A 12,979-nucleotide genomic window follows, 5' to 3' on the forward strand; every position below is an offset into this window, starting at 1 on the left:
TGTGGAATAGACACACCCTATTTTTAAAATAAACAACAACAACACCCATATACTGTAGGAGTTCCACAAAAGATGCACAGCAATATCCAACAATTACTGGTAAGTACAAACTCACTCATTCAGGAAAAAAACTAGCAAACAGTGATTCTTTTGAATTTCTCTCACGTCTGTCTTTAATGATGACAAATCAACTACACATCATAAACGCCTGTTCACGCATTGGAACACAGTGAACCGACACTAGAGCATATTCTAGAACCGACACCAGAGCACATTCTAGAACCTATTCTAGAGCACATTCTTGAACCGACACTACAGCACATTCTAGAACCGACACGAGAAAACATTCTAGAACCAACACTAGAACACACACACTAGTATGTCTCTCAGTTCCTCATCACTGCAAAACCACATTTTCAAATGGCAATCTCAGACACTTTACACTGTCCTTCAACAAACACCAAAATATCAAGGACCAATCACACTCGATGCCAGAAAGAAAAAGATCAAGACTAAGATAAAAACCCCTGTTAAAATAAACTAAGAAAAATATATGGCAGTGAGGGGGGGGGGGGGGGGATCTAGTGACAAGTTTATCAAAATGAGACATCACTCTCAAAAACAGACCATTTTTTATTTATTTTTTTACAAATTTTACTTCTTAAATCGCCTGAAATTACACTCCATTGCACCATAAATATGTCCCAGAAAAATCTAGGTCATGACATCATTAAAGCTAGCCAAGTCTGATGAATGAGTGAATCACAGCTGTATCCAAAGAGGTTGTGACAAAAACAAACCAAGAGAAGAGTCGCAACAAAGACACTAGCACCCCGACTTCCCTCCAAACACACCAAGACACTAGTATCCCGACTTCCCTCCAATCACAAGACACTAGCATCCCGACTTCCCTCCAAACACAAGACACTAGCATCCCGACTTCCCACCAAACACAAGACACTAGCATCCCGACTTCCCTCCAAACACAAGACACTAGCATCCCGACTTCCCACCAAACACAAGACACTAGCATCCCGACTTCCCTCCAAACACAAGACACTAGCACCCCGACTTCCCACCAAACACAAGACACTAGCATCCCGACTTCCCTCCAAAACACAAGACACTAGCACCCCGACTTCCCTCCAAACACAAGACACTAGCATCCCGACTTCCCTCCAAACACAAGACACTAGCATCCCGACTTCCCTCCAAACACAAGACACTAGCACCCCGATTTCCCTCCAAACACAAGACACTAGCATCCCGACTTCCCTCCAAACACACCAAGACACTAGCATCCCAACTTCCCCCCAAAACAAAACATACAGTGTCAAACATTTGTCTTTATAAAAGTGAGGGTTGGATTCATTTTTAAAATGTATTTGCAGCCATTTGAATAGAAAACATAACAATGACTCTTTCAGACCTGGTTTCTTTGCTTGGTGAACAGTCAGTCAGTCAGTCCTGTGTTCCTTTGTCTTATTTGGTCAGTGGTTCAAGGCAACTGACATTTAGCGGTGTTTATTTATTCATGAGAGAACCATGGAGAGGAAGAGATGTGTTCTAGTTGGTAAAAGAACTAGAACACATCTCTCCTTTCATAAAAAAACCCACAGATTCATCATCATTATTCTCTGGTATGGATGGTCAACTTAGCCTGGATACCAGTCGGTTTTGTGCTATCATTCCACTCATTGCCACTCCTCGTCAATGCCTAACATTGGCAAGAAGTGGAACGTTAGCACCAAACAGGTCTGGTTTTCAGGCTAGTAGTCACCTGGCAACAAGCTGAATCACCCCACTGTTTCACTGATACGCTCATCATTCAGGTTCAACCAGGTGACCTTATAGACTGGGTCAACCCAATATGGGAATTAAGGGGGGGGGTTAGGAGCGTGAGACTCCCTCCCTCAGGGGTGGGCTGGTCCTCTCCAGACTCCTCAGGGGTGGGCTGGTCCACTCCAGACTCCCTCAGGGGTGGGCTGGTCCACTCCAGACTCCCTCAGGGGTGGGCTGGTCCACTCCAGACTCCCTCAGGGGTGGGCTGGTCCACTCCAGACTCCCTCAGGGGTGGGCTGGTCCACTCCACTCCTCCTCAACATGTTGCAGCATGTGCCTTGGAGCCCCCTGTAAGGCAGGAGACAGAAACACACACGTTGTTTTACTCAGATAGTAGATATGTCAATATCAATAGGGGTGATTGGAGAATCGATCCACTTAGCAGAAGAAGGTGGTCTGCCTCTTACTAGGGCTGGCACAATTACCGTACAAACTGTGTAACCAACGGTTACGGACGAAAACAATAGGATGTAATAACAGCTGACAGACAGTTTGACCAAACGCATCATGGGCACACTCAATGGCTGCCTGGTATTGTGATGCAATCATTTCCATGGTAACGTATGATGTTCATTCTAATGATTTTACCTGGCGTGGCTCATGCAATGGAATGGATTTCTGTTGCTATTCGAACGGTTACAGTGGGGCAAAAAAGTATTTAGTCAGCCACCAATTGTGCAAGTTCTCCCACTTAAAAAGATGAGAGGCCTGTACTTTTCATCATAGGTACACTTCAACTATGACAGACAAAATGAGGAAGAAAAAACAGAAAATCACATTGTAGGATTTTTTATGAATTTATTTGCAAATTATGGTGGAAAATAAGTATTTAGTCACCTACAAACAAGCAAGATTTCTGGCTCTCACAAAAAGTATAATACAATCTATAACCATCACAGCTCTACGTCTGACCCACTAATACGACCTATAACCATCACAGCTCTACGTCTGACTAATACGACCTATAACCTTCACAGCTCTACGTCTGACTAATACGACCTATAACCTTCACAGCTCTACGTCTGACTAATACGACCTATAACCATCACAGCTCTACCTCTGACTAATACGACCTATAACCATCACAGCTCTACCTCTGACCCACTAATACGACCTATAACCGTCACAGCTCTACCTCTGACCCACTAATACGACCTATAACCTATAACCATCACAGCTCTACCTCTGACTAATACGACCTATAACCTTCACAGCTCTACCTCTGACCCACTAATACGACCTATAACCGTCACAGCTCTACGTCTGACTAATACGACCTATAACCTTCACAGCTCTACCTCTGACCCACTAATACGACCATCACAGCTCTAAGTCTGACTAATACGACCTATAACCATCACAGCTCTACCTCTGACCCACTAATACAACCTATAACCTTCACAGCTCTACGTCTGACTAATACGACCTATAACCTTCACAGCTCTACCTCTGACCCACTAATACGACCTATAACCTTCACAGCTCTACCTCTGACCCACTAATACGACCTATAACCTTCACAGCTCTACGTCTGACTAATACGACCTATAACCTTCACAGCTCTACCTCTGACTAATACGACCTATAACCTTCACAGCTCTACCTCTGACTAATACGACCTATAACCATCACAGCTCTACCTCTGACTAATACAACCTATAACCTTCACAGCTCTACCTCTGACCCACTAATACGACCATCACAGCTCTACGTCTGACTAATACGACCTATAACCTTCACAGCTCTACCTCTGACCCACTAATACGACCTATAACCTTCACAGCTCTACCTCTGACTAATACGACCTATAACCTTCACAGCTCTACCTCTGACTAATACGACCTATAACCTTCACAGCTCTACCTCTGACTAATACGACCTATAACCTTCACAGCTCTACCTCTGACTAATACGACCTATAACCTTCACAGCTCTACCTCTGACCCACTAATACGACCTATAACCGTCACAGCTCTACGTCTGACTAATACGACCTATAACCTTCACAGCTCTACCTCTGACCCACTAATACGACCTATAACCTTCACAGCTCTACCTCTGACCCACTAATACGACATATAACCATCACAGCTCTACCTCTGACCCACTAATACAACCTATAACCTTCACAGCTCTACGTCTGACTAATACGACCTATAACCTTCACAGCTCTACCTCTGACCCACTAATACGACCTATAACCTTCACAGCTCTACGTCTGACTAATACGCTCACGTCTGACTAATACGACCTATAACCTTCACAGCTCTACCTCTGACTAATACAACCTATAACCTTCACAGCTCTACCTCTGACCCACTAATACGACCATCACAGCTCTACGTCTGACTAATACGACCTATAACCTTCACAGCTCTACCTCTGACCCACTAATACGACCTATAACCTTCACAGCTCTACCTCTGACTAATACGACCTATAACCTTCACAGCTCTACCTCTGACTAATACGACCTATAACCTTCACAGCTCTACCTCTGACTAATACGACCTATAACCTTCACAGCTCTACCTCTGACTAATACGACCTATAACCTTCACAGCTCTACCTCTGACCCACTAATACGACCTATAACCGTCACAGCTCTACGTCTGACTAATACGACCTATAACCTTCACAGCTCTACCTCTGACCCACTAATACGACCTATAACCTTCACAGCTCTACCTCTGACCCACTAATACGACATATAACCATCACAGCTCTACCTCTGACCCACTAATACAACCTATAACCTTCACAGCTCTACGTCTGACTAATACGACCTATAACCTTCACAGCTCTACCTCTGACTAATACGACCTATAACCTTCACAGCTCTACGTCTGACTAATACGACCTATAACCTTCACAGCTCTACCTCTGACCCACTAATACGACCTATAACCGTCACAGCTCTACCTCTGACTAATACGACCTATAACCATCACAGCTCTACCTCTGACTAATACGACCTATAACCTTCACAGCTCTACCTCTGACTAATACGACCTATAACCTTCACAGCTCTACCTCTGACTAATACAACCTATAACCTATAACCATCACAACAGTCCGTGTGTTACAGTCTATGTCCTGTGTAGGAACACTCAATACCTGCTTGGAGCCTATAACCGTCACAGCAGTCCGTGTGTTACAGTCTATGTCCTGTGTAGGAACACGCCATACCTGCTTGGAGCCGTTGCGAGCGGTGAAATACTGATCGCAGTTCTTCCATCGACACTTGAGGTTCTGTGTGTTGGGAGAGGCGTGGTCTTGGAGCAGGTGCTGCTGAAGGTGATCCAACACTCCAAAGATCAGAGAACAGCCATGCCACTGGCAGGAGAGAAGAGACAAGGAGGGGGGGAAGTTAGATCAGAGAACAGCCATGCCACTAGCAGGAGAGAAGAGACAGGGGGGCGTTAGATCAGAGAACAGCCATGCCACTAGCAGGAGAGAAGAGACAGCGGGGGAGTTAGATCAGAGAACAGCCATGCCACTAGCAGGAGAGAAGAGACAAGGGGGCGTTAGATCAGAGAACAGCCATGCCACTAGCAGGAGAGAAGAGACAAGGGGGCGTTAGATCAGAGAACAGCCATGCCACTAGCAGGAGAGAAGAGACAAGGGGGGGTTAGATCAGAGAACAGCCATGCCACTAGCAGGAGAGAAGAGACAGGGGGGAATTAGATCAGAGAACAGCCATGCCACTGGCAGGAGAGAAGAGACAAGGGGGGGGGGGGGGGGTTAGATCAGAGAACAGCCATGCCACTAGCAGGAGAGAAGAGACAGGGGGGCGTTAGATCAGAGAACAGCCATGCCACTAGCAGGAGAGAAGAGACAGCGGGGGAGTTAGATCAGAGAACAGCCATGCCACTAGCAGGAGAGAAGAGACAAGGGGGGGTTAGATCAGAGAACAGCCATGCCACTAGCAGGAGAGAAGAGACAAGGGGGGGTTAGATCAGAGAACAGCCATGCCACTAGCAGGAGAGAAGAGACAAGGGGGGGTTAGATCAGAGAACAGCCATGCCACTGGCAGGAGAGAAGAGACAGGGGGGGGTTAGATCAGAGAACAGCCATGCCACTAGCAGGAGAGAAGAGACAGGGGGGGGAGTTAGATCAGACAACAGCGTTCAGAAAGTGTACTAACAACTAAACCCACTGAGCCATAAAGGTTCCCCAGTCTTACCCAGTAGAGACCCCTTCACATCCCAGCAGAGACCCCTTCACATCCCAGCAGAGACCCCTTCACATCCCAGCAGAGACCCCTTCACATCCCAGCAGAGACCCCTTCACATCCCAGCAGAGACCCCTTCACATCTCAGCAGAGACCCCTTCACATCCCAGCAGAGACCCCTTCACATCCCAGCAGAGACCCCTTCACATCCCAGCAGAGACCCCTTCACATCCCAGCAGAGACCCCTTCACATCTCAGCAGAGACCCCTTCACATCTCAGCAGAGACCCCTTCACATCCCAGCAGAGACCCCTTCACATCCCAGCAGAGACCCCTTCACATCCCAGCAGAGACCCCTTCACATCCCAGCAGAGACCCCTTCACATCCCAGCAGAGACCCCTTCACATCTCAGCAGAGACCCCTTCACATCTCAGCAGACACCCCTTCACATCCCAGCAGAGACCCCTTCACATCCCAGCAGAGACCCCTTCACATCCCAGCAGAGACCCCTTCACATCCCAGCAGAGACCCCTTCACATCTCAGCAGAGACCCCTTCACATCTCAGCAGAGACCCCTTCACATCCCAGCAGAGACCCCTTCACATCCCAGTTCCCCATCTTACCCAGCAGAGACCCCTTCACATCCCAGTCCCCTGTCTTACCCAGCAGAGACCCCTTCACATCCCAGTAGAGACCCCTTCACATCCCAGCAGAGACCCCTTCACATCCCAGCAGAGACACCTTCACATCCCAGCAGAGACCCCTTCACATCCCAGTCCCCTGTCTTACCCAGCAGAGACCCCTTCACCTCCCAGTCCCCTGTCTTACCCAGCAGAGACCCCTTCACATCCCAGTCCCCTGTCTTACCCAGCAGAGACCCCTTCACATCCCAGTCCCCTGTCTTACCCAGCAGAGACCCCTTCACATCCCAGTCCCCCATCTTACCCAGCAGAGACCCCTTCACATCCCAGTCCCCTGTCTTACCCAGCAGAGACCCCTTCACATCCCAGCAGAGACCCCTTCACATCCCAGTCCCCTGTCTTACCCAGCAGAGACCCTTCACATCCCAGTCCCCTGTCTTACCCAGCAGAGACCCCTTCACCTCCCAGTCCCCTGTCTTACCCAGCAGAGACCCCTTCACATCCCAGTCCCCTGTCTTACCCAGCAGAGACCCCTTCACATCCCAGTCCCCTGTCTTACCCAGCAGAGACCCCTTCACATCCCAGTCCCCTGTCTTACCCAGCAGAGACCCCTTCACATCCCAGTCCCCTGTCTTACCCAGCAGAGACCCCTTCACATCCCAGCAGAGACCCCTTCACATCCCAGTCCCCTGTCTTACCCAGCAGAGACCCCTTCACATCCCAGCAGAGACCCCTTCACATCCCAGTTCCCCAGTCTTACCCAGCAGAGACTCCTTCACATCCCAGTTCCCCCAGTCTTACCCGACAGTGATAGTTCTGGATCAGGTTCAGTTTGACCGCCTGCACACTGCCGTCATAGCAACCAGTGTAGATCTGAAACACAGATGAACATCGGTAATCATCTGATACGTTCCGTTCCACCAGACATGTTTTAATGAAAGAGAGGACACACTGACCAGAGAGAGAGGACACACTGACCAGAGAGAGAGGACACACTGACCAGAGAGAGGGGGACACACTGACCAGAGAGAGGGGGACACACTGACCAGAGAGAGGGGGACACACTGACCAGAGAGAGGGGGACACACTGACCAGAGAGAGGGGGACACACTGACCAGAGAGAGGGGGGACTGACCAGACAGAGGGGGGACTGACCAGACAGAGGGGGGGACTGACCAGACAGAGGGGGGGACTGACCAGACAGAGGGGGGGACTGACCAGACAGAGGGGGGGACTGACCAGACAGAGGGGGGGACTGACCAGACAGAGGGGGGGACTGACCAGACAGAGGGGGGGACTGACCAGACAGAGGGGGGGACTGACCAGACAGAGGGGGGGACTGACCAGACAGAGGGGGGGACTGACCAGACAGAGGGGGGGACTGACCAGACAGAGGGGGGACTGACCAGACAGAGGGGGGACTGACCAGACAGAGGATGGACTGACCAGACAGAGGGGGTACTGACCAGACAGAGGGGGGACTGACCTGCGAGAGAGGGGACTGACCTGCGAGAGAGGGGACTGACCTGCGAGAGAGGGGACTGACCTGCGAGAGAGGGGACTGACCTGCGAGAGAGGGGACTGACCTGCGAGAGAGGGGACTGACCTGCGAGAGAGGGGACTGACCTGCGAGAGAGGGGACTGACCTGCGAGAGGGGGGACTGACCTGCGAGAGGGGGGACTGACCAGAGAGAGGGGGGACTGACCAGAGAGAGGGGGGACTGACCAGACAGAGGGGGGACTGACCAGACAGAGGGGGGACTGACCAGACAGAGGGGGGACTGACCAGACAGAGGGGGGACTGACCAGACAGAGGGGGGACTGACCAGACAGAGGGGGGACTGACCAGACAGAGGGGGGACTGACCTGCGAGAGAGGGGGGACTGACCTGCGAGAGAGGGGGGACTGACCAGAGAGAGGGGGGACTGACCAGAGAGAGGGGGGACTGACCTGCGAGAGGGGGGACTGACCTGCGAGAGGGGGGACTGACCTGCGAGAGGGGGGACTGACCTGCGAGAGGGGGGACTGACCTGCGAGAGGGGGGACTGACCTGCGAGAGGGGGGACTGACCTGCGAGAGGGGGGACTGACCTGCGAGAGAGGGGACTGACCTGCGAGAGAGGGGACTGACCTGCGAGAGAGGGGGGACTGACCTGAGAGAGGGGGGACTGACCTGAGAGAGGGGGGACTGACCTGAGAGAGGGGGGACTGACCTGAGAGAGGGGGGACTGACCTGAGAGAGGGGGGACTGACCTGAGAGAGGGGGGACTGACCTGAGAGAGGGGGGACTGACCTGAGAGAGGGGGGACTGACCTGAGAGAGGGGGGACTGACCTGAGAGAGGGGGGACTGACCTGAGAGAGGGGGGACTGACCTGAGAGAGGGGGGACTGACCTGTGAGAGGGGGGACTGACCTGAGAGAGGGGGGACTGACCTGAGAGGGGACTGACCTGAGAGAGAGGGGACTGACCTGAGAGAGAGGGGACTGACCTGTAGCACATAGATTTGGGACTGAGGACAGAGGACTCACCATATTCTTGTGGATTGCCATACACATCACCATGTCTGTGTGTCCACCGTACACCTGTAGACGATCATGTGACTGTGTGGGGGGGTAGATCAAATTCAGAGCATTAACTACGGCATAAAAATAAACTGGTTAGTGTACAGTCTGGCTTTAATGTGGAGGGACAGACACATGGCTACCAGCTCTACCGTGGGTTGGAGAGGGGAGACTGACCTGTAGCTCGTAGACGCGGACCAGTTTGTCAAGACAGGCAGTGACCATCACCTTCCCCAGGATGGCCACCACTGTGACAGCATGACTATGTCCTTTATAGATACGCACCAACTCTCCAGTCTAGAGAGAGAGAGAGAGATCCATACCACTAAATAATCAGATTAGACCATAGGAAACATGTGACCAGATTAGAGGCCAGATTAGAGGCCATAGGAAACCTGTGGCCAGATTAGAGACCATAGGAAACCTGTGGCCAGATTAGAGACTATAGGAAACCTGTGGCCAGATTAGAGACCATAGGAAACATGTGACCAGATTAGAGGCCATAGGAAACCTGTGGCCAGATTAGAGACCATAGGAAACATGTGACCAGATTAGAGACCATAGGAAACATGTGACCAGATTAGAGACGATAGGAAACCTGTGGCCAGATTAGAGACCATAGGAAACATGTGACCAGATTAGAGACCATAGGAAACCTGTGGCCAGATTAGACCATAGGAAACACGTGACCAGATTAGAGACCAGATTAGAGACTATAGGAAACGTGACCAGATTAGAGACTATAGGAAACCTGTGGCCAGATTAGAGACCATAGGAAACATGTGACCAGATTAGAGACCATAGGAAACCTGTGGCCAGATTAGAGACTATAGGAAACCTGTGGCCAGATTAGACCATAGGAAACACGTGACCAGATTAGAGACCAGATTAGAGACTATAGGAAACGTGACCAGATGAGAGACCATAGGAAACCTGTGGCCAGATTAGAGACCAGATTAGACAATAGGAAACATGTGACCAGATTAGAGACATGTGTGTTTAATTTGGGTCAAAAAGTAGAGACTATAGGAAACATGTGACATGTGTGTTTAATTTGGGTAGCCAGCCATCTCTACAGCAGGAGAGGTAGAGATACTCTGAATGATCGGCTATGAAAAGCCAACTGACATTTACTCCTGAGTTGCTGACTTGCTGCACACTCTACAACCACTGTGATTATTATTATCTGACCCTGCTGGTCATTTATGAACATTTGAACATCTTGGCCATGTTCTGTTATAATCTCTACCCGGCACAGCCAGAAGAGGACTGGCCACCCCACATAGCGTGGTTCCTCTCTAGGTTTCATCCTAGGTTTTGGCCTTTCTAGGGAGTTTTTCCTAGCCACCGTGCTTCTACACCTGCATTGCTTGCTGTTTGGGGTTTAAAGGCTGAGTTTCTGTACAGCACTTTGTGACATCAGCTGATTTGATGGTTAATAAGATGACCGCAACAGCCCAAATGGTTAACACACGTGAAGAGAGAGACACGCCCAGGCCAATTAAACCAACCAATATTCATCAGAATGACTTCTAATTGCGGCAGGGTAGCCTAGTGGTTAGAGCGTTGGACTAGTAACCGGAAGGTTGCAAGTTCAAACCCCCGAGCTGACAAGGTACAAATCTGTCGTTCTGCCCCTGAACAGGCAGTTAACCCACTGTTCCTAGGCCGTCATTGTAAATAAGAATTTGTTCTTAACTGACTTGCCTAGTTAAATAAAGGTCAAATAAATAAAAAATAAAAAAACAATTGCCAACTTCGATACAATACAAAATGTAGATAAACATGTAACCAAAGTGGATATTTTATTTAAATAACTCACGTGTATATTGTGTGCATGGACCGACTGGTCACTGGAGCCACTGAAGACCAGGTCATTGACCACCTTCATACATAGTACTGTCTTGGTGTGTCCCTCGAGAGTCCGTAGCAACAGGCCACTCTTGGCATCCCGGATGCTAATGGTGCTGTCGTAGGACCCGACCAATAGGATGCGGCGAGCTCCTTCCTGGGCCGTCGCTAGGCAACTCACCGCCCGCGGCCCGTGACACTCGAACACATCCAGCTGCTTGTTGGTCTGAACAAGGACAACACAGGAAATACAAATAACATCTCAAAATGTGTTTGACCAATTGCCTTTGGTGGTACTGAGGTGGTTCCATAATGCTTTAATTATAGTTGGGTTCTAAAGTGTATTTTAGAATGTGTTCTAGATTTCAATGCATTCTAGACTGTGTTCTATTGTCGGTTCTAGAACAGAATGTGTTCTAGTGACGGTTCTAGAACAGAATGTGTTCTAGTGACGGTTCTAGAACAGAATGCGTTGTAGACGGTGATCTGGTTCTGACCTTGATGCTGAAGGTGACCACGGAGCCGTTAGCTAGGCCAGCGTACAGAACTTTCCAACGGTTGTGGAGGCAAAGAACCCGGTCTGGGAGAGAGAACTGATCCACACACTCCCTGGACTGTGGAGAACATAGAACACAGAGTCATATAGTAGTAGTATTATTATAGTGGTAGTAGTAGTAGTAGTATTATAGTGGTAGTTGTATTATTGTGGTAGTATTATAGTAGTAGTAGTATTATATTAGTAGTAGTGTAGTAGTAGTATTATAGTAGTAGTAGTAGTGGTAGTAGTAGTATTATCAGTGCAGCAGTAGTAGTTGTAACATTATAGTAGTAGTAGTAGTAGTTGTATTATATTAGTAGTATTATAGTAGTAGTATTATAGTAGTAGTAGTAGTAGTATTATAGTAGTAGTATAGTAGTATTATAGTAGTAGTAGTATTATAGTAGTAGTAGTATTATAGTAGTAGTAGTATTATTATAGTAGTAGTAGTATTATAGTAGTAGTATTATAGTAGTAGTAGTATTATAGTAGTAGTAGTATTATAGTAGTATAGTAGTAGTAGTATTATAGTAGTAGTATTATAGTAGTAGTAGTATTATAGTAGTAGTAGTAGTAGTAGTATAGTAGTAGTAGTAGTAGTAGTAGTATAGTAGTAGTAGTAGTATTATAGTAGTAGTAGTATTATAGTAGTAGTAGTAGTAGTAGTTACTTACCCTGAGGTTGTAGCAGCGGATAGTCTGGTCACTGGAGCCAGAGTAAAGTCGTTGTTGAAGACCTGGTCCAGAAGAAATCAGCAAACAGTTGACCTTGGTGCTGTGGCCCTCAAACACAGCCACACACTCACGGCTCTGCAGGGGACAGGAGAGGACAAACTGTCACAGACACACAGAGAGAGACACACACAGAGACACACACACACACACACAGCCACACACTCACGGCTCTGCAGGGGACAGGAGAGGACAAACTGTCACAGACACACAGAGAGAGACACACACAGAGACACACACACACACACACACACACAGCCACACACTCACGGCTCTGCAGGGGACAGGAGAGGACAAACTGTCACAGACACACAGAGAGAGACACACACAGAGACACACACACACACACACACAGCCACACACTCACGGCTCTGCAGGGGACAGGAGAGGACAAACTGTCACAGACACACAGAGAGAGACCACACTCCCTTTGGATAGAATCAACTTGGTATGATGTATAAGGCAATGTTCTTGTCTTGAGTTTGTTTTCTAAATGAACGGAGACATTTATATAAATGGATGCTTTGTAATCAAATAAAAGGTGAGGTTAGCAACAGACAGAGACACACAGAGACACACACAGAGACACACAGACACACACACAGAGACACACAGAGACACACAGAGACACACAGAGAGAC

General features: G+C 48.7%; 1 protein-coding gene across 1 annotated transcript; it reads right to left on the reverse strand.

Moving 5' to 3' along the window:
* Nucleotides 1-1,523: 1,523 nt before the first annotated feature.
* LOC139399588 (zinc finger protein 106-like) lies at nt 1,524-12,709 on the reverse strand (the record flags this gene model as incomplete). The annotated part of the gene is made up of 11 exons (XM_071144951.1): nt 1,524-2,130; nt 5,032-5,178; nt 7,459-7,530; nt 9,186-9,257; nt 9,396-9,515; nt 11,041-11,295; nt 11,567-11,683; nt 12,282-12,440; nt 12,508-12,511; nt 12,609-12,612; nt 12,706-12,709. Coding segments are annotated over 11 exons (1,017 nt in total), but the record flags the coding sequence as incomplete, so codon positions are not given.
* Nucleotides 12,710-12,979: the final 270 nt, after the last annotated feature.

Source organism: Oncorhynchus clarkii, unplaced genomic scaffold, assembly GCF_045791955.1.
Source record: "Oncorhynchus clarkii lewisi isolate Uvic-CL-2024 unplaced genomic scaffold, UVic_Ocla_1.0 unplaced_contig_3323_pilon_pilon, whole genome shotgun sequence".
Lineage (NCBI taxonomy): Eukaryota > Metazoa > Chordata > Actinopteri > Salmoniformes > Salmonidae > Oncorhynchus > Oncorhynchus clarkii.